The 24,627-nt window shown below is 40.7% G+C and overlaps 2 protein-coding genes across 14 annotated transcripts in view; both read right to left on the reverse strand.

The window, feature by feature from the left end:
• Nucleotides 1-17,403, reverse strand: part of CYB5R4 (cytochrome b5 reductase 4) — a 52,034-nt gene extending 34,631 nt beyond the window's left edge. For 9 of the 12 annotated variants that reach the window (XR_014944181.1, XR_014944177.1, XR_014944180.1 and 6 more), the window contains exons 1-12: nt 17,270-17,403; nt 16,378-16,531; nt 15,020-15,120; nt 12,121-12,205; nt 9,173-9,214; nt 6,457-6,511; nt 4,876-4,933; nt 4,682-4,775; nt 4,115-4,147; nt 2,991-3,113; nt 498-638; nt 216-368 (exon numbers count right to left, since the gene is read on the reverse strand). Coding sequence is in view for 3 of the 12 variants with exons in the window: in XM_085541941.1 (XP_085398067.1) it covers nt 216-368; nt 498-638; nt 2,991-3,113; nt 4,115-4,147; nt 4,682-4,775; nt 4,876-4,933; nt 6,457-6,511; nt 9,173-9,214; nt 12,121-12,205; nt 15,020-15,120; nt 16,378-16,531; nt 17,270-17,344 (1,114 nt within the window). In the remaining 9 variants the exon portion in view is untranslated. Of the gene's footprint in view, nt 1-215; nt 391-497; nt 639-2,990; nt 3,114-4,114; nt 4,148-4,681; nt 4,776-4,875; nt 4,934-6,456; nt 6,512-9,172; nt 9,215-12,120; nt 12,206-14,978; nt 15,121-16,377; nt 16,532-17,269 lie in introns of all 12 variants that reach the window. The other 3 variants (XR_014944183.1, XM_085541942.1, XM_085541943.1) reach the window with 3 other exon arrangements.
• A 315-nt stretch (nt 17,404-17,718) lies between these two features.
• Nucleotides 17,719-20,332, reverse strand: RIPPLY2 (ripply transcriptional repressor 2). Of its 2 annotated transcripts, none has more exons than XM_015859004.3 (3): nt 19,826-20,332; nt 19,439-19,503; nt 17,719-18,008 (listed from the first exon to the last, which is right to left on the reverse strand). In XM_015859004.3, the coding sequence occupies exons 1-3, from the start codon at nt 19,910-19,912 to the stop codon at nt 17,843-17,845; spliced, it is 318 nt and encodes a 105-aa protein (XP_015714490.2). In that variant the 5' UTR covers nt 19,913-20,332; the 3' UTR covers nt 17,719-17,842. The 2 variants fall into 2 exon arrangements, with proteins under 2 accessions (XP_015714490.2, XP_015714489.2); XM_015859003.2 differs by having other exon boundaries at nt 19,590-20,329.
• Between the last annotated feature and the right edge of the window lie 4,295 nt (nt 20,333-24,627).

Genomic DNA, 24,627 nt, shown 5'->3' on the forward strand with positions numbered 1-24,627 from the left:
AAAAGGAAGTATATCTTGAGGCTAATAAAAAGTTTGCAAAATACTACAGTCAGTTTTATTTTAGAGTATATACAGTCAAATACAAAACAAGTAACAAATATGAATATATACACAAACAAATACAAGTAATTAACTGCCTGATACAGCTGACATGTGCAAAGATAAAGCCAACCACTGTGGAACTAAACACAAAACACCCCAAAGCACATATTTACCTATTTGTAGGTGGTCGAGTGCCTGCGTGAACAATCCACAGGAATAAATTTTGATCATTAAATATATATGTGCACCATCCTGGCAAAATGGTTCTTTGAAATCCAGTGGCAAAAAAGGCAATAAAGGTGTGTACGGTTTTACTACTTCCGTCCCTAAAAAAAAGACAAAAGGTAGCTGAAAGAACAGGAAAAATGTATACAGTAAGTTATCTGCAAGCAGCAGAGGCTCAAAATAGAGAAATATCTTCAAATATCTATGGTCATATTCTCAATTTTTCCTACCTGCAATGATTTGTTTGAGGTAAACATGTTGTCCAATGGGAACCTGGAGATGAGTGCTCTTAGGCAGCATAAAGCAGAAGAGCCTGGTGTCATGGGTAACTTCTGTCTTAGAAACCAACTTGCATTTCCTGTAGAACAATCCTAAAAGCATCAATTGTCTGTTACTTACAGATCTTTTAATAAGAAAGAAAAATAAACATAATATATTGCAACATAAAAAATACTTCAAAATATGAATAGATGCAAATGTTTCTAATAGGGTTGTCCACAGGGAATGATACAGCGCTTGCAGAAAGAAGCCATTCTCTGGCACCCTTTAATCAACTACTACCCCTAGCACAGTCTACCTACAGTACCTATGCTACTTACAGCATTGTTACTGCTACACTATACCAGAACACCTCGTATGTGCTCACAGGAATTTCTACCCCATTGTTCAAAGTGCCAAACAAATTACAGCAGGAATTTCTATTGACAACAGTTTAATAAAGGAAATTTCCACATTTATGTGGAGTTTCTTCACCTTAGAAAGGCACGTATAATGGCCTATCAGCATTCAACAGCAAAGAGCTTTGCACATTCTTTTAGGGACACAACATCAACATTTGAATGCTTACACCTGACATAAAACTAACAATGAGTGACAAATAAATAGAGAATTCAAGGCAATGCATCTGTGGTAGCCTATATATTATGCAGCATAAAAATGCCAGATGTAAAGCTATAAAACAGCTTTAACTAGACACCTCAGGTCTTGGAAGCAAAGCAGCTATCGAGGCTCTCCATCAGCACTAGCACTGCTCCTATTGTTGCCTGCCTGTCTGGAAGAGGCACTGATCCCCAGGTGCTTGGTGCAGGTACACAAGTCCCAATACACCTTGTATCAGCTGTCCTGGCTGCTCTTCTCAGCCATGGTAAAATTTGAGGAACTTTGCTTCTCAACGAAACAGGGCTAAAGTTACTTTATCTACTTCACAGTTACTTCATCTATGCTTAACTGTAAATAGTGTTAAGGAGAGTTGCTGTGTTTGCAACACACTTCACATTACTGGTTTTGAAGAAAATGTAATATTTTCTTCAAAGAACTGCTTAACCTCACATATAAAAATGCATCAATTCACTTACGAGGTCAGTCTTACTTTACGAGGCTGGAAGTCATGATTATTTTACTTCTAGAATATACTTATTATACTTCATAAAAGGCTGTTTTGCACACCAAACCAATTTCACATCCAGCAATGATAAGAAAAACAACTGAGTTGTTAATTACTATTTCCATGCTCTTAGTATAAGAGATGGGGGTTTCTCACACTTAACAGCATTTGCTCTAAGGGAGCAAAATAGAAACCTAGGCAATTTAGAGGCAGGAGGCACAATTCTAAGCAAAACAGAGTGAGGCTAATTAAGTCTACACTATGCAAACAGAAGCCTCCAATGTGCAGATATTATTGCCACAGTGAAAGCTGAGAGATAGAATAAAGGCAAGACATTTAGCACTGAACATTCCTCTTTCATAACCCTTCTAGTGTGTTCAATTTTATTTCTTAATTAATAAATTCCTGAATAAAAAATTCTGGACTATGGTTTAAAAACCAGATATATCAATATATTTATTATATTTCCTCACCTTAGTAATTGAGGAACCGAAGAAACTCAGCTCAGCAAGCTCTGACTCAATGGGTTCTAAAACTTGAATAGCAAAGCTACATTCTATACAACCTAAATTTAGCTAAAGAGACGTGTTTTATACACATATTCTTCCTTTCTGGAGCACAATAATCTGTCAACTTTCATGGTCTAATTACCGTAACTATAAGCCAGTAAGAGTGAACAATGTTTAATCAGTTCTCAGTTTTGCTCTCATACATACATAAGGCAGTCTAAATTTAGTCAGCTTTTGGACACAAATAGGCAGAGGGTCAAGAATGCTTCTGAGAAACAGGACAGTCACAATAACATCAGAAACATCTTTATAATAGATTATGTTACTGTATAGAAATTTCTAATTTAGCTGGAAAAAAAAAACAATCACAGTCATCAAGGTAATGCACTTGAGTGCTGCCACAAGTTCATACTACTCCCTCACCAAAAAATGAATTTATATGTAACCTCTACCACTTCCTGCAGATGCAGCAGCTTATTTAGAGCTGGATTTGAGTACTTCCTTTATGCATAGCTTAAGTTACAAAGGTACACAGTGCTGGAACAATGTTACAGCATAGAAAAGGGATGCACCTGTAGGAATAGTAGGATGTGGAGGTTTTTTGTTTCTTCACTAGTTACTCCTACAGCCTTTGCCACAAGACAAGGGTCTAATGAAGTTTTCATACAGACAAAAGGGATATCAAATACACAGGCAGTCATTAGATGCAACAACAAGAAAATGTTCCTAAAAAAATGAAGTACGGTCACAGAAAAGAAAAATCCTGGGAGAAAACACGTTTAACATGCCCTAAAAAGTCTTAAAAGAACTGCTAATGTGGCCACGTTTACCTCTTTCCTTGCGCCTGATGAGCGTATTATGACCCTCCAAAGGCAATCCCAGCACTTTCCATTGAACATGATCCTTCTTCTTTAAAATGATCTCTACCTTCCCGATTTTTTCAGCAATATTTACTACAAAAGAAAATTGTTTCCCGCTGTTACTTGAAGTTACACTTCATACAACAATATAATTTTACTCCTTTACTAAACTTTAGAAGGACTACTCATTTTTTGAACAAGCACAAAATTAATGCATGACATTAAAATACTTCCAGTTACCTTTAATGTTTTATATTGTAGTTAGAAGAACAAGCACTAACCTAATATGTATAATGTACTATATTTAATAAATGCAATAAATACATTGTGAAAAGATCCACAGTCCATCTGTTCAGAAATAACAAAGTCCAAGTCCTTGTTTACTGGAAATAGTTAATTGCTACCACATACTCCCCCCCACCTCCCACCCCCCCCCTTTTTTTTTTTTTTTTTTCCAAATGGCCATTTGAATCACAGAATTATCAAGGTTGGAAAAGACCTAGAAGATCATCAAGTCCAACCATCACCAATACTTCCCGGCTAAATCATATTCATCAACACAACATCCAAACGTTTCTTGAACACTCCCATGGTCGGTGACTCCACCACCTCCCTGGGCAGTGCATTCTGACTACCCTTTCCGAGAAGTAATACTTCCTAATGTCCAGCCTGAATCTCCCCTGGTGCAGCTTAAAACCATTCCCTCTAGTTCTATCATCAATTACACGAGAGAAGAGGCCAACCCTCAGCTCACTACAACCTTCCTTCAGGAAATTATAGAGAGCAATGAATGAACGAATGAATAAACAAGTTTATGAAAATCCCATTCAAAGCATAGAATGGCTTACATGTACACAACACAGCTCAATTCTAATTATTTTAGAGATACTCCAAAGGATCAGAGCACCATCAACATGTCATTTTTTTTACAAGCTCAAGAGTCAGAATGTCAGTTGTGTGGTTTGATTTGGTTGACTGTGCCAGAACCTGATGGTACAAATAGCTGTAAAGTACCTGATGGATCAGAAAAATAAATAAAAGTTCTACACTCCCATGTTTGAAGTAATATAGAAAAGTTACAATAAACAACTTACCAGCAAAGTCATCTTCAACTTCATGATCCAAGTCTGAAATAGAGAAATAATCTAGTTTAAGCAAAAATAGAATTACATTCTAGTCTTTATATATTTGTACAGTTTAAACCAAGAAATATTATGTGAAGTAATGTGCTTACAACCGTATGCATCTTTACTTGGCCCTGAAATTTCACTCTTGCTTCCTATCGGTCACTTAAACAGTGACTCATGATATAACTATCAACTCATATTCATCTAAATCATTCCACTAGGTCTTTTTGAATAAGGTCATTTTAGTAAGTGATCAATAACATACACCTGAAATAGAGAAACCTGCATAACTTTTACATCAGTTTCTTGCTACACATAATTCCACGTGGCTTAGGACATCAAGCAAGAAACAGAACAAAAAAAAAAATACATACATACTAACCAGATGAAAAGAGGATTTGATAATGTAATCATTTTCAATACAGAGGAATAACATTTAAGCGGTATAAGCAAAACATACGTGGGCTGATGTGAAGGTATTAATAAAGTAAAATAAAAATTCAGTATTTTCAACCATAAAATTACAGTACCCACCAACTTCTACAAGATATGAATGGTCATCCAGGATGATCTCTCCCCGTAATCTTTTGTCTTGACAGTCCACTATCACCAACTCTGCATTCATACCCTTTCACAGACAAGGAAAAAGAGCACTTTAATGAAGTTCTCCAAGAATTCAAGCTGGATCATAAGATCCTGTAATTATCTCTCTCTTAAAATACATTTACCTTCTGTTTAGTATATATGACAACTGTGATCATATCATCTGTTTGAAACCAGTCATAACTGTAAAATAGAAGTACAGGAAGAAAATATATATACTTTTGTTCAGCATACCAAAATACATTTAAGCAGCAGTTTTCAAGTAGAACTTCTTTCACAAAGATACCAGCCAAATACAACATTTTCAAATACATATATTTTCAAGAGGTAAGCCCAGAGATTAAAATAAAAGCAGTCTAATTATCTGTCCTAATAGTGCACAGCAGTTAAATGTTATGTTATACAGAACTATATAGTTATAGGCAGAAGTCTTAGCTACAAAGCATATGCATCCTCTTTGCAGTACATGAACCTTACAGGAAAGCTGGTCAAAGTCCCTGGCTCCAAGCAAAGTTATTGAATTGTCAGAGCAGTTTCCAACAGTTCCAGGTTCTACCTTCAAACCACAAAACCAGTTTCCTTCATTTGCCCAAATCTAGGCTTTGCATTCTCATGATTCCCAAGCTACCCAAACCTTGTAATAACTACAGGGTAAGGTAGGACATACTGTATATATCTTATTGCTTCCATTACCATATATTTGCCAGGATTTTCAAGACCTATTCAGCATGGTAGCATACCTATCTAAATCCAGAAAAGCCATACATCTGATCAAATCTAACATTCTGAAGTAACCCCAGCATCATGAAGGCTGCAGTCCCAGTAAGTGAAAGTCAACTCTAACTGCATAACTCCACACACTCCTCGTGTGTACATTACTACTGTCTTCTCTTGTCCCCAAGTCCTAACTACCTCTGTATAGTGTATGAACTCTTGGAGAAGAAAGACAGGATGCCCCCTACAAGACACACTTCTGGTAGCCAGCACCTTCCCATCAGGTACTTGGTCATGCCAGATACACATGAGGAAAAGGAAACAAGTACTGGTGAAAAACCCCAGAAGATAAACCATGTTCCAGTTGCAAAATGGGGCTTATGAATGTGGTTGCACATAACTAGCCCAGAGTTCATGTAGTCACATTATGCAAAAATCAGAAAATAAACCTCAGAGATTCAAGGAATCAGGAAAAAAAAAAGATACCTTAGTGACAACAGCAGGTATTTCATTGTGTTTTTAAGGTCTGCTTTGTTTTACATTTTCAGACTGCAGAAACCTGAATAGCTCATCACATCTTAAAACATTCCAGCTTGAAATGAGGTACCTTTCCGAGGCACACTAATTATTACCAACAAATGAGTCAAGTAAAATAAATAAATAAATCAGCCCACTTGAAATCACTTCCCAGGAGTTTTCTCAAGAAGTAAAAGGCTGAGGAGCCAGTGAAAATAAACCATACAGTTGTAAAATAATGCAGGGCAGTAAAAGTGTTAGAAATCAACAGACCAACAGACCAAACCAAGAAATATGCTTCATCTTTTGCCTGTAGGGTCTGAACCTCAGCTTTCCTACTTATAAAGTGATGGTAATGAGATACTCATTCCGCTGAAATACCAAGATCTGAATATGGAAAAAGTTGTCTGTATTTACTAAGTACTGCACAGAGTTATTAAATAGAACGTTCAACAGAATGAAAGCCAAAAGTTTACCTTGGAGTTGTATCTCTAGCAGAAGCACCCAGTACTTTCCTCTCAGAGAGCATACCTACAAAGGACAGAGAGTTATTAAAGCATGTGCTGTGATGTTCATTTAATAGAAATCATGTGAAACTTTTTTTTTTTTTTCTTTGTCCAATTTCATATGCTAAATATCCCTTCTGAATATATGGTGGTTTTCATTTCACAGGAAAGTATCCATGTACTTTATTTTGGTTTTATTCAGCATTCCCTCTAGGAGAGCAGGTTCCTAGAACATGACACTCAGTTTCAGAAATTAAGAGTTCCATATCCCACAGAACCCTGCATATGAGTTTCCTGGTATTTCTAAGCTGCTCACTGTTTCATCAGCTATTAACCTGTCCTTTCATACTTCGTGATGGTGAAGTAGGGATAAAACATCTTAATGAATTCAATGGAACTATTTGTTCAGCTATGATTTCAGCTGGCCTCTCTCTACTTTGTGCTTTGCTAGGAATCTGGAAAATATTGAACAGATATAATAGATCAAAGCAATTGCAATCCTTTATCAATTTCAGTAGAAGGAAGCTGTGTGGAAGCATGATGGAAGAAACTGCACTGACTGAGATATAACACAATTTGTAACATTGCATGATAGCAGCAATTTCACCAGACAATGGTTAGGCAGTGGTCTAAGCTAACAGCTAGTAAATGCTGGACAAGTGAAAAGGATTCCAAGTCCATTCAAAGCCAAACCTTGCAAACTAGAAATGGATATATGTACAGCAACTATTTAAGTTGGTGAGAATTCACATGTTAATTATCTTCTCTATGCCAATTCATTTTGGTAGTTTGAATGGAAGATATATGTGGGAATTACATGACTTCACAATGTAAAAAGTAAATAAAACTAAGAGTACCATTCTAGTATAAATCAGTCTGCCAAAACTACAGATCAACGACATGAGGAGTGGGGCTTACTGGTATTAAATCATAACACAGACATATAACATATGTTTGGGCTGCTCTCTGTGGATAAGGGCAATTTGTGATCATACACACTGCTTGCTTTTGTGAGGCAACAGAAATAGACAACTGCCAGTGCAAGAATATTCTAGCAAACTAAGTTATTTGTTAATTACTCTGAAGTACTGTAAAATGTTATTTGAAAATAAGAAGTCATGCTGCAATAAAAAAGAAAATTATTCAAGTGAATTACTTAAATGACTCAGTTAAGGTTAGTGCTCTGCTGTGCATGATGGTCATAAAGAACATAAAGAATCCAAAGGCTGATAGCAGCTATGAAGTGAAGGAGTTTAAGTTACTGAAACGAGCAAGGTGGTGAGCAGAACTACAGCTTCAGCTTGTTCAGGGAACTGGTTGGCAAAATTTCATGGGAGATCAGATAGCAAGACTGCTGACTGATAGTCTCTTGTGCTATCCTCACAGCCACAACAGTCTGACAAGTTAAAATCTGGACAGAAAATTAGCAGGACTGCCAGGTGCAAAAGGTGTGATCAACACTACAAAGTACAACTGCTGGCTAATTACAGCTGGCATTCCTGCTGCAGACAGGAATGAAGGGAACAGACAAATGAAGGGAAGCAGCTGAAACATCAAAAGTTATGGATACCATTCAAAGGGACCTGACAGACTAAAGAAACAGGCTGACAAAAACTGCACTAAACTCAAAAGTAAATGCATGATTTCATAACATAACAGGCTGAGGAGCCTGTCTGGATAGAAAGCAGTTTTGCAGAAAATTTCTTTGGGACATAGTAAACAAGCCTGATCAAGCTAGAGGACATACTACATTACAACACTGTGGTGACAGAAGCCAAATGCAACCTGAGCAAAAACATAGCTTATCAGCTTGCGGGAAGCAATTCTTTCCCTCTGTTTAGCATTTGTAAGACTACATCTGCAGTACTGTGCTTTGTTCTAGCCCTCCAGTGCAGGGCAAACATTGATGTGAGCTAGTCCAGTAAAGGGCCACCAAGTCAGTCAGCAGCTGGAACAAAGAATGCTTGAAAGAAGGCTGAGGGAACTGGGCCTGCTCCATCTGCAGAAGAAATGACTATGGGAGAAGCTTCAATGCAACCTTCAACTACCTAACAAAAAGGGGGCTGGGGGAGGAAGGAAGTATGGAAAAGACAGCAGGGCTCTTCTTAAGGGGGTACAGCTGAAGGCAACAGACAATAGCACAGAGAAAAGAAATCTCCTTATTTTAATAAAAACAAACACACACAACCACCAGAAACTCTTTCTATGATGGCAGTGTTGCTCATAGGTGTCTGACCTAACATCCAAGCTCATCCTGACACATGCAGAGAACTGGACAAAACAAGCTCCAGATGTTTGTTCCAACCTAAACTATTTTAAGATTCTGTGAAAACTTTCTGTTATTGCCTTTGTTCTCTGAAGGCCCAGAACAAGCTCAATCCAAATTTACCTGGCACTTCTGTAATGGCAGATTTCAAGAGCACATTTCTGATCTACCTTCTCTAGTAGAAAGCCTGTCCATCTTATACTTACTTTTTCTGCACTACTGTGCTTCCACCTTCTAATGCTTTAATCACTGAATCTGCAGTGCCTGACTATGATTTTGCCTTTTGGACTTCCACAAGATCACTACTATCTCAAAATCCCATTCATATGTAAAGACAGAAACTGGGTAAGTATCGTTCATTAAAGAATATTCAGGTAAGTTTAAGATTCACTTCCCACCTTGACCCAGAAGAATACTTACCATTAAGCTGTTTCTTCTCTTCAGGCAGGGTAGAAGAAATGTCTACAAGCATTAAGAAAAACAAGCATGACAGTGAGAGCTTGCAGTACAGTACTTGCATACATCATATTAAAAAATGTGCCAAAGTAAAGTTCTCCAAATAAACCACACCAATAACAGATTGGCCAGGATGCTCTGGGTGCAAGCAGTCATAATTATATGTAGTAGCACTGATAATAATCCAAAAGATTATGTGTAATAACAATAATAAAAAACGTATAATAAAAAATGCAAGGAGTTGCACAGCACTGAATGGTAGGAAATGAGAACTTATCTGACTTTTAAAAACAGAAAGTACAGATTTCCTTGTGCAACAATAAGCTTCATAGCCAAGAAGCTCAGTGTGTCAGACTTGGAAAGACACTGCTTGAAGATAACATACAGTAAACACCAAATCTGACCTACCACCACCAAAACTGTCTGGCAGAAACACAGGAAAAAGAAAACTTTCCTTTAAGTTTCTTCTCTCAAGTAGTTTTATTGGACAAGTTATCATCTGAACTTATCATTAAATCTCCAGTACACTGCACCTAATTCCAAACAACGACAAAACAAAACCAGCAGAAAAAGAAAACCTAAAGTAGATGAGTGCATAGTGCCAATTCATACACATAGCACTCAATGACAAAGTCATAGTGCTTCTTGGTCACATACATTTCTTCTAGTCCTCTGGAAGTACTCAAATCCTTTCCACCTTTACACACATATCACAAAAAACACTGGTGCAAAGACCCCTTCTGCATTCAACTATATTAAGAGACAGGTCAGGGGGAAGCAGGAGAATCCAATTTGTTCTTCCTGCTCCCTTTCATGAAAGCAAAAAGATGAGTGTTTTTCCTCTTATTATGGGCTTCTGAACCCCTCCCTCTGCTCTCTCCGTCAGGAATAGAAGAAAAATGTCAGTATGATAGCAAATGAAAGAAAGGTTTCTGGCAATTTATCAAGCACACAGTATTGTAAAAGGACTTCCAAGCTGAACAAGAATTGTCCTTATCAGAGACTTCCACACTGAGGTAAAAATACTCCACAGAATGAATGGCACAGTTCCTCTCAAACTTTGTGTTTCTCTGTATATTCTGCTACACATTACTTCAAGCCATCTGCTAGAATAGGCAAGTCAGTCACGAAGTCTCATTTGTCATTAAAAGGTAATTGTTTCAGTTCAAGAATATACTCTGTTCACTTTAACACACAGCACTGAAACTGGCACTGTAGATTCAAGGACACTTGTTTAGAAGCATTTCCAAGACACACCTCTTGGATCATACTACACCTCTTTCAGCATAAATAAATGCATGCATTCCAACTCCTAAGTTCCATCTGTACATAACATCAGTGGTAACAGACACTAATGTGTCCATGAGAAACATCATCAGTAGTGACAGGTACAGCCAACCAAGTATACAATTAGCACAGATATTACAGTCAAGTATCTTGAAGGCAAATCAAGCAAAACAATGGCAAAACAGCTTAATGCTGTAGAGGTTTGTTGAGAGAGATTGCAGGAAGAAGGATAAGAAGCAGCCCTACTACAGAAGAAAGCAGAGAAAAAATAAACACCAGAAAATGGACCATCATAGCTGTCAGGAGCGAAGATACGTTTCTTTTTATCACTTATTTATTGTCATGAGAATTCCTCCAGTTGCAGAAAAGTTACACTAACGAAATCAGTAAAAGTCAGATTTACTTTTTATGTTTGTGATTCAGATGACAAAGTGGCACTAACGTATCTATAACATGTCAGATCCATGAAGCAGCCCTGCTGTCAAGGTATCTCCTTGCATTGCAGCACTCAGCTTCAAAAAACACTACAATGGAATTAGCGACCTAGCAATGCAGAGATGTAAAATCCTATCTCCCTCTGTCTACGGAACAATGTCAACCTAATGACAAAGTGATCTAAGTGCTAAGCAAGTATTCCATGTTCCCTCGTCAGAAGTTGAAATTGTGACCTACAGGATACCACAGAAGGTGAGAAAAATAGTTACAAATATCAATTCTGTCATGCTTTCACAGCAGTTTTGCTAAGGGTCACTATGCAGTAATAGATTCTGGTTGCAAGATACTGACATTTTTCACTGTGGCCTGTAAACCAAAACAAATACTGAAGATAAAGTCTTTAGAAACCACTGCCAGCGATTTAAGACAATACTCTACTTTCTTTCTCTGTCCTGGCTCTGATGAGCCTGCTGAATCAGCAACATTTTCTCCAAATAAATCCAAACTTTAACAGACTCAGTAAGGAGTTTTCTAAAAACAATAACCGTCCAGAAACTCTGTTCATAGATCTCATTTCAAATGCAACTTTCAAGATCTACGTCTGGGGCTGGAATCATCAAAGTGAAAAAACTGACTTATTTGAAGACGCTCTAAATCACACCAGAGGGTTGTTAGGAAAACCTGCCTACTGGGACCTATTATATATAATGTATATTACATATATGTGTGTGTGTGTGTATGTATATATGTATATGTATGTATAAAATATGTGTGTGTGTGTGTGTATACATATATATATAATGTGTGTGTGTATATATATATATAATGTGCATATATGTGTGTGTGTGTGTATGTATATATGTATATGTATGTATAAAATATGTGTGTGTGTGTGTATACATATATATATAATGTGTGTGTATATATATATATACACACACACACACCTATTTCTACAAACATATAGCCCTTTTCTGACGAAAAATAATATTCTAATAAATAAAATAAAATTCTAATAAATAATCTAATAGATAAAATAAAATTCTAATACCAAGACTACGTACATGCAACAGCCTTCACTTCTGTATCAAAACACAGACACTCCTCATAAATACGATGATTTCTTGCAACTTCCAGACACCTTTGGAATAAAGCATTATGAGAAATTATTTCATTCTAAAAGCCCTCACCTTTTGGAGCAGCAACAGGCTTGAAAGCCATTCTCCCAACAAGACATTCCTTCAGCATCGATTCATAATTGACCCAACGATGAACCTATATTAACAAAATTGGTTTTCACAACTTTTGTAATTTTTTAACAGTGTTGTCACTCTATGCACTAAGATACAAACACCATTGTTGCATATCAGCTGATTTAATTCATTTCTTAGTGTTTTGTTTTTAACCCAGACATCAATTGTTCAGTTTTTTCAGTATTTTTATTTCTTTCACAGACAACAAGAATTTAAACACACACAAAAAGACCTTGAGTATCTGACAACAGCTTAATTTATCTGTTTTATGTGTTGCAGTACCTGAATATCACAACCTTTAACAACAGAAAAAATTTCAGAATAGTGTTTTTATGATGTTCACAGCATAACAGAATTTGTCCTTACCACAAAGGAAATTAATCTTGCTTAGATATGAATATGGGGAAGGGGACTGAAGAAGAGAAGGCTGTGGGGTGACCTCATTACAGCCTTTCAATACCGGAAGGGAACCTACACCCAGGAGGGGAGTAAACTCTTCAAAAGGGCTGACAATAGCAGGACTAAGGGAAATGGATCCAAGTTGAAGGAGGGAAGATTTAGGTTGGATGTTAGGGGGAAGTTCTTCACTAGGAGAGTGGTTAGGCCCTGGAACAGGCTGCCCAGGGAGGTTGTGGATGCCCCGTCCTTGGAGGTGTTCAAGACCAGGTTGGACGGGGCCCTGGGCAACCTGATCTAGTAAAGGTGTATGTTTGCTGGCGCTGCCAGGCAGGGGGGTTGGAACTACATGATCCTTGAGGTCCCTTCCAACCCGGGTCATTCTGTGATTCTGTGACTGATGATGGAAACATAACGTACAGCATGGTAGTTTAGACACATCAGTATCTCCTATGAAGTTGGAGCGTTTCTGTTTGTTTCTGTCTAACGATCATTGAATTGTTGGGAAATAATCTATTTTAGAAAGTCAAATGAAGTGATGAAAGAGCAGTAGTTTACAGACCAGAAGTGAAGAACTTCCATAGGAAATAGATGGCAGAAAAGCCAGCTCTGATGGGGGTATCAAGGATAACACCTCGGGGAAGAGAAAAGGTAACGGAGCACAGCATGACAAATTTGAATGGTACAAAGAGATTTAAAAACAAAAACCTTCAACTGGACCAGCTAAGCAAACAAGATAAGGAAGTCCCATCCACAAGTTGCAGTTGCATTTTACGTAGGTAGTAGAAAGAAATGAAAAATTTTGAGTGATAGTTACGTTTTCCAGGCATTTAAGAAACACCAGCAGCCTACCAAACTCTTAAATACATCAGTATGTAATAGATACAGAATGCACAGGCAAAAGAAATGCCTCCAGAACTGGAAAGACATCAGCCAGAAATGAAAACTTGGAAGCGGTTTTCCATTCCTGAGACAAAACAAACTAACAAAAACATCCATGTTACAAAGTTCAGATACATTTTGTTGGGCATCTGGAAACATCTTTGCTGCCTCCATTCCCATTTCTAAGTACATCCCACCAGTGACAGTGATTTTGCTACAGACTTTCAGGCCGCAAGTTGATACAGCATAAATTCCCAGGAGTGAAAATGAAAGTTAATTTAAACCTGAGCAGCTTTGTGACCAACAGGAAAATATACTGAAATCCTGTGCTCAGACACTTAATTTGTCAAGAGATTAACCAAAGACAATAAGACAAAGCTAAAACATCATTTCCAGTACCTGAAAGGATCTTCCAGTACCTGAAAGGTTCTTACAGTGAGAGTGGGGCAGGTCTCTTCTCACTAGTGACAAGTGACAGGATGAGAGGAAGTGGCCTCAAGTTGCGCCAGGGCAAGTTTAGGTTGGATATTAGGAAGAACTTTATAGAAAGGGTAGTTAAGTACTGGAATAGGCTCCCCAGGGAGGTGGATGAATCGCCATCCCTGGATGTGTTTAAGAGCCGTTTGGATGTGATGCTCAGGGATATGATTTAGTGAAGGGTTTTTAGAGTTAGGGTACTATGGTTAGGCTGCGGTCGGACTTGATGATCTCCAAGGTCTTTTCCAACCTGGGTAATCCTATGATTCTATGATCATCGCATCTCTCCTTTATTTACGTTCATTCTTAAATACGTTTTGCAAGTTAAGAGGTGACACACTATGATGTCAGAACTGTAAAGAAATGACAGAAGTCTTTAACAGAGGAAGTTCCCTTTCTGCTCATCCCGTTTCCCAGGAGAACCCTGTGAGCCAAGAAGATGGGAAGAAAGTCTGTTTTCAAAAAGACCAACTCAGTGAATCACCCCCTACGAAATCAGGTCTTATAGGAACACTGTAGACTTTATTTTCAGCCTTAAAGAAAAGGTGAACAAAGAAGAGACCAGCTGCCATCTGACTTGCTCACAATGAGTTAATAGCAGTCTCAGTGCCTCTTCCTTAGTACTTTGTTCACTGATAATGTGGTAACCAAGTTAATAGAAAAATGCTACAACTATATGTCAAAAAATTCATGCTCTTCTCTGAGAAGAAAATGGCTTTCAACCGAGAGCAATTAGTCAATACATTACTGCATTGAGGAGGTAGGAATCTGAAGTTTAATCACTATTTCTGCTAAAAACCAATCAATTGGTTAAAATGGTCAAACTGAAGTAAAACCTCAACATAAAAGAACACTTTCATTATTGATTTTTGACGCAAAATTTAAATGATGATTCTCTTTCAGCACATTAGTGCAATTCTGAACAGTAAAACATTGTCTTTGCTTACAGCTCAAATGGTTTAAGTCATTTCCACTGGGATGACCTAAAATAATCAGAAAACATGCCATTTTTAAAAAAATTTTTATATTTTCTGAGATACCTTTTAGTGAAGAAGTGTCATTCACTGCCAGTTGTTCTCACCTGGTCAAAAAGATCCGTACCATCAGTTCCAGCTGCTTTCATTAGTTCATCCTCACCACCAGGATGATATTCCATGTATGGTGTGACGTTATACACTAGTCCTGCAGGAAATGGAATGTAAGATCATGTAAGATCTTTTTTTACAACCACGGCAACAATTCAATTATCTCTAGAAACAGTGGAAAGATTAGTATCTATTACACAGTGTAATAGCAAACAATATGGTTTTCCAGAAACAGAAGTCACACAACCATATGGAACCCAAAACAAATCACACAGAGTTGGTCAGTAGGACAAGTTTTCACAGAATCACAGAATTGTAGGGGTTGGAAGGGACCTCTAGAGATCATCGAGTCCAACCCCCCTGCCAAAGCAGGCTCCCTACACCACGTCACACAGGTAGTCATCCAGTCAGGTCTTGAATATCTTCAGAGAAGGAGACTCCACCACCTCCCTGGGCAGCCTGTTCCAGTGCCCCGTCACCCTCACTGTAAAGAAGTTCTTGTGCACATTCATGCAGAACTTCCTATGCTGTAGTTTCATCCCATTACCCCTAGTCCTACCCCCATGCACTACTGAAAAGAGACCAGCCTCACCACTATGGCCCCCACACCTCAGGTATTTATAAACCTGGATCAAGTCCCCTCTCAGCCTTCTTTTCTCAAGGCTAAACAGACCCAGTTCCCTAAGTCTCTCCTCATATGGGAGATGCTCCAGGCCCTTCACCATCTTAGTGGCCCTCCGCTGGACTCTTTCCAAGAGATCCCTTTTGTGGCACTGCAGGACTGATCCCTGGGACAATCCTAATTGATAAGAACAATCCTCCTGGACTGAAAAGGTTTTTTTGCACGTTTTACTGAGCTGATGTTCTGAGGGATGTAACCGCTGCGCCATCTTGTGTACAGGATTGGTTACTGCACCTCAGAAAATGCAGGAGGGAAATTATTTAACCCCCTGCCGCTCCATTCGATATCCTTCTGTCCTATGTGGAAGTCTGTTTGATGATCACCCTACTGGCTTTTGAAAAGTTAGCTCTCGATTCCCTTCTCCTTCACATTCCTTTCAATTTTTGCTTTTTACTGCAGAGGCACAGTCTAACTACGCTAACACAAATACTTAATAGCTTTCTGGAAAAGCTAACTTATTTTACTACCCTTCTGCATAGCACTGTCAATAACATTTGTTTTTTTCTTTTAGTACTTCCAGAACAACAAACAGGCAGAGACGTGAAAAAAAGACTGATACAGAAACAATATGACAAAGCTCTTGTAAAAAGAAACTACAGAAAGGAAGTCTGGGAGGAGTAAGAGATTAGAAAGAAGCATTTATAATGCAGAAGAAACAACATAGTAACCAACCTCTTATACATATCCAGCAGTCCTCCTTTTTGTTGTGCTTAGCAAGCTCATCCTCGGTCACTTCTATTAGCCTCCCTTTCAAACCAGTCAGGTCCTTTCCACTTTTAGTTAATCGAATCCAATCCATAAGACTCCTCCCTGGTTTTAAAGGAACCTGGAAAGTAACAATTGTACAAATATCATTAAACTCTAAGGGGAGAAAGAGCCATTCAAAATGTTCTTCTAAGCTCCCAAGGAAAACTGGGACAAAACAAGAAATAACCCATACTCTTCACGATCACTTGGGAGCCCTACCCAGAAGTAAAGCTGCTTACAGAGGCTTCCTATTTTGTAACCCAACCAAAAGGATTCTCAAACATTTATCATAAAGACTTTGTAAACCTCTTGGCAACATGAGGTCTCACCCAGGGAAAGCTGGGGGCGTGACCTACTGGCTCACAGGGTAAGGGCAGAACAAGGTCTCACAGTTGAGACCGGCATGACAGATCAGGAGCCTCTTTATCCAAACACTACAGTGGAGAATAGAGTGTGAGAACTGTGGTCTCTGAACACTGCAGACAGAGCACACAAACACAAGTCAACGGGTGCTGCTTCGCTCTGGCAGTTTGGGTCCCAAACCAACTAAGCGAGGCCCACAAGCGCATTCCGTGGAGGGACACTCCAAACGCAAACACGAGTTGCACACAGCTGTAAAGGCTGCGTAAGAAAACCAAGACGATGCAGAAAGGCCGCACAAGGAGCGTTGTGAGCCCCACGAAAAGGAGAAGTGCGCTTATACGGTAACGACGCAGCTCCGGCCCAGCCCCAAACCCGGCCGGCAGGGCCGCGCCGTGACGGCCCCAGGGCCGGCTGAGGGAGAGCCCCGACCCCGAGGAGGCTGCGCAGGCCCTACCTTGGTGCGGCCGCCCGCGGCCACCCGCTGCTGAGAGCCGGACGCCGGGAAGGCCTGAGGAGGCACGTTCAGCATCCTGCCGGCCTGGCCTGCACCCGGCGGGCAGGCAGAGCGCTACAGCACAGAGCGCAGACGCGGCCTAATGGGCGGGATCGGCTCGTCATAAGCGGCGGGTGCCTCCCACAGGGTGCCGGCATGTTCCAATTTGTCAATACAGAATCACAGAATGACCCGGGTTGGAAGGGACCTCAAGGATCATGTAGTTCCAACCCCCCTGCCTGGCAGGGCCACCAAACATACACCTTTACTAGATCAGGTTGCCCAGGGCCCCGTCCAACCTGGCCTTGAACACCTCCAAGGACGGGGCATCCACAACCTCCCTGGGCAGCCTGTGCCAGGGCCTCACCACTCTCCTAGTGAAGAATACAGGACTACAACAAAGGCTCAGATAAAATTACAAAACATTCCAGCTTTATTAAGAATAACTTACATATATATTATCTTTAAAAATACTATAATACTTTTTTTTATATTAAGCTTAATAGAAGTAGTCTCGATTGTCCTTTCTTGCCATCAGCAATGTGATTCTGTGCTTGTATCTTGCTCCAGTTCACCTTCATCCTCCTCACTGTCTGAGTCTTCATAAAAAGAAATCGTAGCTTGAACGGGAAAGTTTTTCAGAAGTGCTTCAGCTTCCTGATACAGGTAATCATAGCACCTTGATCTGGGCCAAAATAGCCTGAAACAAGCACAGTGTGTCATAACAATCAGGAAACTTACATGCTACTTGGAGGCTGACATTTAAGGAACTGTCTGTTCTGTTAGACAAGCTTCCTACAGCATCCCCCTCACATGGCCAATGTCTAAACTAACCTCCACATCCAAGTAAAAATATATTCTCTGGATTCTATATTTCCACCTGAAGAGAGAGAGAAAAAAATAGTGCTTTACATGCAGTGCTGCAGCAAAACTGCTCTAGAGTCCAGGATCCATGATGGAATTTTATCTCTCTGGTACTCCATTATCAGCGTTCCTTTGGAGCTAACCCAAATAACACTGCTTTAAGTGAAACAGTTCCTTGGGAATACAAGGAGTATGAGATAGCATTCTCAGAGTACCCAGGTTAGATCAGTAGATTTATTACAGATGGGTATATTTGGGGTGATGTTACTATGGTCTGAGTCAAGTCTCTTGGTGAAAGGAATGATAACAGCCCCAGAGGATCAGGCTTTGATATCCCAAAGTTTTATCTATCTATACAGAATCCTCCACTGACTTCTTACAGCAGATGCTACCTTGGTCTAAATTTCAAAGTAGTCTTTGCTTTAACTAGGAATCAGGATGAAAACTGCTGACACTATGGTGTAGCAAGAGCTATCAGCTAGTGATGTTATTGCAATGTGTATAATATAAACAACTGTTTCTGCTCCTTTTCAGCTAACATCCTCTTGCTTACCATTTGGAAGTAGCTTCAAGAAACAATGGAAATCTGAGGTGCTAAGAGACAAGCACAATGCAAATGAAGTGCTTGCTATAGACTGCTCGTAATACAATTGCATTAAGGAACAGAATCAGAGGGTTTTTAGCAAGTACAAAAATGCTTTCTAGGCAGAGGTTTAATAGAACACTGTCTCTTTTACAGTACAAAGCACGCCTGTTCTGTAACATTTAATTCCCAGTGCTTCCTGCAGCACTCACTTATGCACGGGCACAACGTCAGGGCAGTGAGCCAGTGCAATGGCTTACATTGTTTGACCTGCATTTGTCAGAGCAGAGCCTGGGATAGGGAAAAAGGTGCATCTTACTTGGCGGCACACCTCGTGCAATAAGATTTGGCACCTTGCAACTAGCCAAAATACAGCTTTTCCCACAGATTCAACAGGAGCTGTTTCATTTCTCTCTCAGATCTGACAATGCAAACAGCATTGCTGCCCTCACCATTAATTCCAGCGGTGGTTACACGAGCTGGCAGCACTCATACCCCTCTCTGCCACTTGCTCCCATGGCTGCGATGCACTGGGAGGACACCGCAGGGACCAACCCTCTGCTCCCTGCTTTAACCCTGGGTGCTGCAGCGAACCTCGGGCTGCTTCAACCAACCCTGCTGCCACCACAATTAGTAAATAAAAAGTCAACGCGTGAACTACCCGAGCCCCCCTCCCCACTTACCTCACGGGGTGCGCGTACTGCGCCAGCTTTCCGGAGGCTTCCACCACCCTGCGGGGGTTGCGAGCCTGGGGACGAGAGAGCAGAAGTCACCCCGCGGCCAGCACGGAGCCCCGCAGCTCCCAGCCCCTCCACCCCACACCAACCCACTCACCGCGGCGGGGCCGGGAGCCCAAGGCCTCCAGAAGGGCACGGAGGAAGAAGAGGAGGGAGAGGCGAAGGGCGCGGAGCAGTGAGGGATGCGGGAGCAGCTCCGCGGGGACAGCGCTGATGAGAGCGGACAAGCACAGCACAGCCCTCCAGCCTCCATCCTACAGCACAACCCCACCTCATCGCACCCCGAGCCCGGCGGCTTTTATACCCTGCAGTGCTGAAGGCGGCGGAACCCACCTCCCCCGGCTCATTTGCCAGCGCCGTCAACAAAAAGGCTCCGCGGGAATGCGCCGCTGTGTCAACACGGAGCGTGAACGCGTGCATGGCCCAAATGGCCTCGGGGGGGAGATGCGGTGGCAGTGGGGTGGGGGACACCGGGCAGCCCCGGCAGCGACTCCGGCCTTTTGCTGTCGAGACCCTGCCGTAGGTCCCCGGGCAGCTCCTGTGTTCGGAGCTCGAGCACGGAGAGAGGAATTCCGCCCCTGGGTGGTGGAGCCGGTGATGCTGGCAGGGGTCCTTATTTCCCTGCTACATTCCTGACACTCCACATAACGTTTTGCCCCTCTTCACTAGCAAAGCGGATTTTTGGTAGGGTCTCCTTTCCAAGGAAAGGTGCCTTCTTTTCCTCTTTTTCATGTGCTCCTGGTGCTTTATCCCACCGCCAGCATCAGCTGCTCCGTGTGCATGGTTTTATGCCAAACTCATACCGCGTGCCTCAGCACAGAGGGACCTCCTTTCTATTTTTATTTTCTCTCTTTTTTTCTTTCTTTCTGAGACTGTAATCACTGATGCGTGTGAGCAGCAGTAGGGGTTGCATATCAAGGCAGTAAGCAGTAACCGCCCTGGAAAGCTGGGCAGAGTGGGTGGATCAGTCTACACTAGATTTGGAAGGAGAGCTCCAGACCTAGTTCATTTACTGGCCCATGGAAGATCCATGGCAATGATTATGACACCAGAACAGGTTGCCCGGTGAGGCTGTGGATGCCTCCTCCCTGGAAGCATTCCAGGCCAGGCTGGATGGGGCTTAGAGCAACCTGGTCTAGAGGGGTTGTTGTCCCTGCAGGAGACTTGGAACTACATGATCTTAAAGGTCGCTTCCAATCCAAACCAATGATTCTATGATCTCATTTTCACTGTGGCCTAGAATTGAAACAATTAAAACCAAAGTGAGCAAAAGGCTCAGATTGCTGGTAAATATTCACTTTACCATTCGCAGCAATTGAGATGGCAGCAAAGCAACCGGCACAGTAAGGTGAGTTTGATCATAAGCAAGATTGCATCTATTTATTTATTTTTTCAGTTTCCAAACGGCTTCTGTGAAACTTTGTCAAGTGCGGTTAAGTGTAGAACAGATGTTTAAAAGCTGTCTGATGGCAGATTCTTCCCTTGCTTAAATTAAGTGAGAGTCATTTCTGTAGTTGGTATTTCTCTCTTGGGAAATATAACACATCTTGTACAAGAAGAATAGAGGCAGAGTTCATTGTTAAGGAAGAGATGCAGAAGCATTGTCATATTAGTACCAACAAAGGACTAACAAATTCACATCAGCATTATTTGTTTGACATAGCATAAAAGTAAGTATCAACGTGTACAGAAAGATAAACTAAGAGCAAATATCTTTGGCCAATGGCCCTTAATTGTCACCGAATTCTCTTGAGTTATCTGCCCCAAATGAGAAAATGTCCCATGAAGAAAGTGTGATTTACCCATTAAAAACAAACTGACACGGAGGTGTTGAGAGGATAAGGAGAAAATAATGGCAAACAGCTGTTGCTCCCTGCGTGTTTTCACACTACATGACTCCTTGGCCTTACAGGTTAGTAATGCAGTCCTGTTTATTGACAGAAATACAAACATTTATATTTTCAATAATAACTTATTATCGCCAACACCATGAAAAAAGAGACCATAAAGCTTTGTCAAATTCCAATTGACCTTGAAATATGGGCCTTGACATATATATATTATATAGCATCAGAAAGCATAGCTGTGAATTCAACATTCAGTCTGCTACAGGCAGTTCTGCCATGCATTCTTCTTCCAATTAAAACAGTGTTCTCATTCCTGTGTCTTACTTCTTACTTTATTGTATTTCAAAGAAGCACAAGTGCTGAACTGAGGGTGTTTCTTGATTATACATGTATAACTAAATTGACTGTAGTAAAGCAAACCTGGCAGTAGAGAAATGATACATTGTGCTGTAAATATTATAGTGGAATCAAGCAGGAAAAAATGATGTTGTATGAATGTGTTTGCTCTCAAATACAGTAATAAAAACAGCCAGGCACCTCATCAGTTCTCAGCTTCTTGAAAATACCTCTCAAGATCATGGATGTTTTTTAATTAATGCTTTCCAAGTAGGACAACTCACAGGGTTCAAGTGTGCTTAGCCACAGTTTAATTATTACAGCTATTATGGCATAATTACAGCTGAACAACTTCAAATGTGGTATATAGAAATCTTGCACAGTAATTCTGGATTTACAGCAGAAGAACTCAGTATACACTTTAGCTTTCTCAGATTGTGTATGTTGTGGTTGGTATACCAAGGAGTGCATATCCACAGCAAAAGTAATTACCTTGGTTTGCTTTAAATTGACTAAAAGTGCTTTGGTGGTTCTCTGCATTATGACATCTTGAAATGTGATTTGCTGTTAATAGGATAGATGGGAGAGCAAACACAGAGGCCCGTGCAGGTTTGAGCGTGCTACTACAAACAAAGGAGGTGTTCACAAATGGCTTAGAGCTACATTTGACAAGACGGTGCTAATCACACTTGGACATGGGAATATCTGGACAGAGAACACTCAGCTGGCTTTGTGTCAGCCTCTCTGAAGGCAGAGAGGGCTCTCATTTATTAGTAAACAGTGGATATGCATTGCTTGAACTCATATATAGAGAAAATGAGCTTGATCTGCTTAGAAATTCACATAGTGGGAAAGGAGAGATCAAACCCCTGCTTACTGAGACTGGGCTGAGGGAACTGTGATGAGCAGACAGCATTTGATCCTGTGTGTTCGATAACCTGGCTTCTTCATATTTCCCACTCTGGAAATACTTCAGAACTGGATTTTGAAAACAAAATGTATGCTTATTGTTTGCACATAGATACATACCATACATGTATATACCATTTATTTACATTTGGTCTATTAACTGATAGATTTTTTTCTACTGTAACTTGAAAATAAAGCATTAGTTTATAAAGAACAGAAGGTTTTACCAGCCTTTCTGTTCTCACCATTATTAGTTGGAGGCAACCAACATGAACTCCTGTTTCAAGGAGACAGCATTGCTCGGGGAGACATCCATCCCTCTTCTTCCTGTCTCTATGGGTTTGGACTGAGATGCAAAAGAATAAAGAGCCTTTATTTCATTTCATGGAGAAAATGGTTCTTCCCCTTCCTCTGTGTGGCTGGACTGAAAGGTTTGCCTGTGGGAGTGTGCACATGCGAGAATGATGGGGTGGTCATTGGTATCTGTTGGGGAAAAGGAAACGTGTTTGTGTTTGTAGCACACGTGCATCTACTGGAGGCCCCCCACACACATGTGGCAAGGTGTGACCCACACAGCATGTTGGTTCCCTCCTTTCCCTCCCACATTTTGCGCTCCACTCCCATGCCCATGCTAGCAAATGGTAAAGGATAATGTATCCATGTGGGAAAGTGACACGCTAAGGGGTTAAGAATGTGTAATGAGTTCGGCTATTGAGTGCGGGGATCTTTTTTAAAGGATGTCTATCATTTACTATCAAGTTCTGAGCACTTCACATGCCATGCAGATAAGAAATGAAGGTCTCAGTGCTGAGCACCAGTCTTGCCATTTCTTTTAATATAATGTGAGTTAATGAGACACTGATGTGTTGCTAATGCTGTGGCTCTGCAGAAGTGTCTGGCACACTCAGCACAATGCAGCACAGTGCCACAGTGCTTGCTGCAGTTGGAGCTCTCCGTGCTGCAGTGTGGCAGCAGCAGGACTGTCCTCTCACCTCTAAAGGGAAATGAGAAGCAGCCAAATGAAATGCAGTCACTCTAGCTCAACAGCTATTGACAGAAAAGAAGAAGAAATCAGATAGTCATTGCATGTCCTGGTTTGACTCCTTTGGCTGGTAATACAGTCCCTAGCAGTGTCATCTCTCTTCTCTCAATGCACCCTTCAATTTAGTGTTTCTTCAGATTTGTTGCCTCCCTGGCTATGAAGATATTCATGGAAACAGAGAGGTTGTTTTTCAATTTCCTCTGCAGCTCTAAGGCATCAGCACAACATCAGCCCTCAAACTGGATACATGCCACTAAATTTTGGATGGAAATAAGTCAGAGTTTAACCTCTGGCAGGGAGGAGTGAATGAAACAGCCAGGCCTTGGAGAAACAAACACCTGAGACAGGCAACATGAGTCCTAAAGACAGAAGTGCCAGCCCTGAGGAGTATATGCAGTGTGCTGTGCTACTTTGTGGGTGACAGAGTCTTCATGCAGGTGCCTGGAGATGATCCCTGACATAGACCCATGGCTCTTCCCCACCAGGATGGGTGGCTTCTTGCAAGGGTGTCATGTGGCTCCAAATCCCATCATGGCAGAATCCTGTATTTCTTAATTGCTTCCTCACAGTCATAACTGAACACAGGGAATATAGAGCTCTCTGTGTGGGCTGGCAGTAGCCTGCCCATTCCAGTTAAGATGCACATAAACAGCAGAAGATCTGAAGAATAAATATTGATATCACTTTTAAGACTGTCTGTCAGATCCCTTAAAAATCACATTTTCCATTCCTTACAGCTTTTCAAGTCCTATTTGGACTACGTTTTTACACATGAGGTTTATTCAGGCTTAGTCTGAGGGAAAACTGCAATCAAAATAAGAGCTCAAACCATTGAGCCACTCCCAAGAATGAAGGAGAAATGGTAGAAGCATCTTCCAACATTAAAAACATTTACTGCCTTTTTTTGGAGGTGTTAGTTAAAGAGCTGTTACTTTGGATTATGAAGGTTGCCCTTGCATTCTGAATTTTGCCTGAATTTCTACTGGAGAGAGAAGCCTGGA

This window comes from Coturnix japonica, chromosome 3 (genome assembly GCF_054131305.1).
Source record: "Coturnix japonica strain WE chromosome 3, WE-NBRP24, whole genome shotgun sequence".
In the NCBI taxonomy this organism is placed as follows: Eukaryota; Metazoa; Chordata; class Aves; order Galliformes; family Phasianidae; genus Coturnix; species Coturnix japonica.

Bases quoted from the DNA above. Each gene is read 5' to 3' on its own strand.
- RIPPLY2 (XM_015859003.2), bottom strand. From the start codon at position 19,745: ATGGAGGCTGGAGGGCTGTGCTGTGCTTGTCCGCTCTCATCAGCGCTG. The intron at 19,504-19,589 runs GTGAGTGGGTTG...TCTCGTCCCCAG, and splicing joins GGGCTCCCGGCCCCGCCGCG to GCTCGCAACCCCCGCAGGGT. The intron at 18,009-19,438 runs GTAAGTGGGGAG...TGCTTGTTTCAG, and splicing joins CAGTACGCGCACCCCGTGAG to GCTATTTTGGCCCAGATCAA.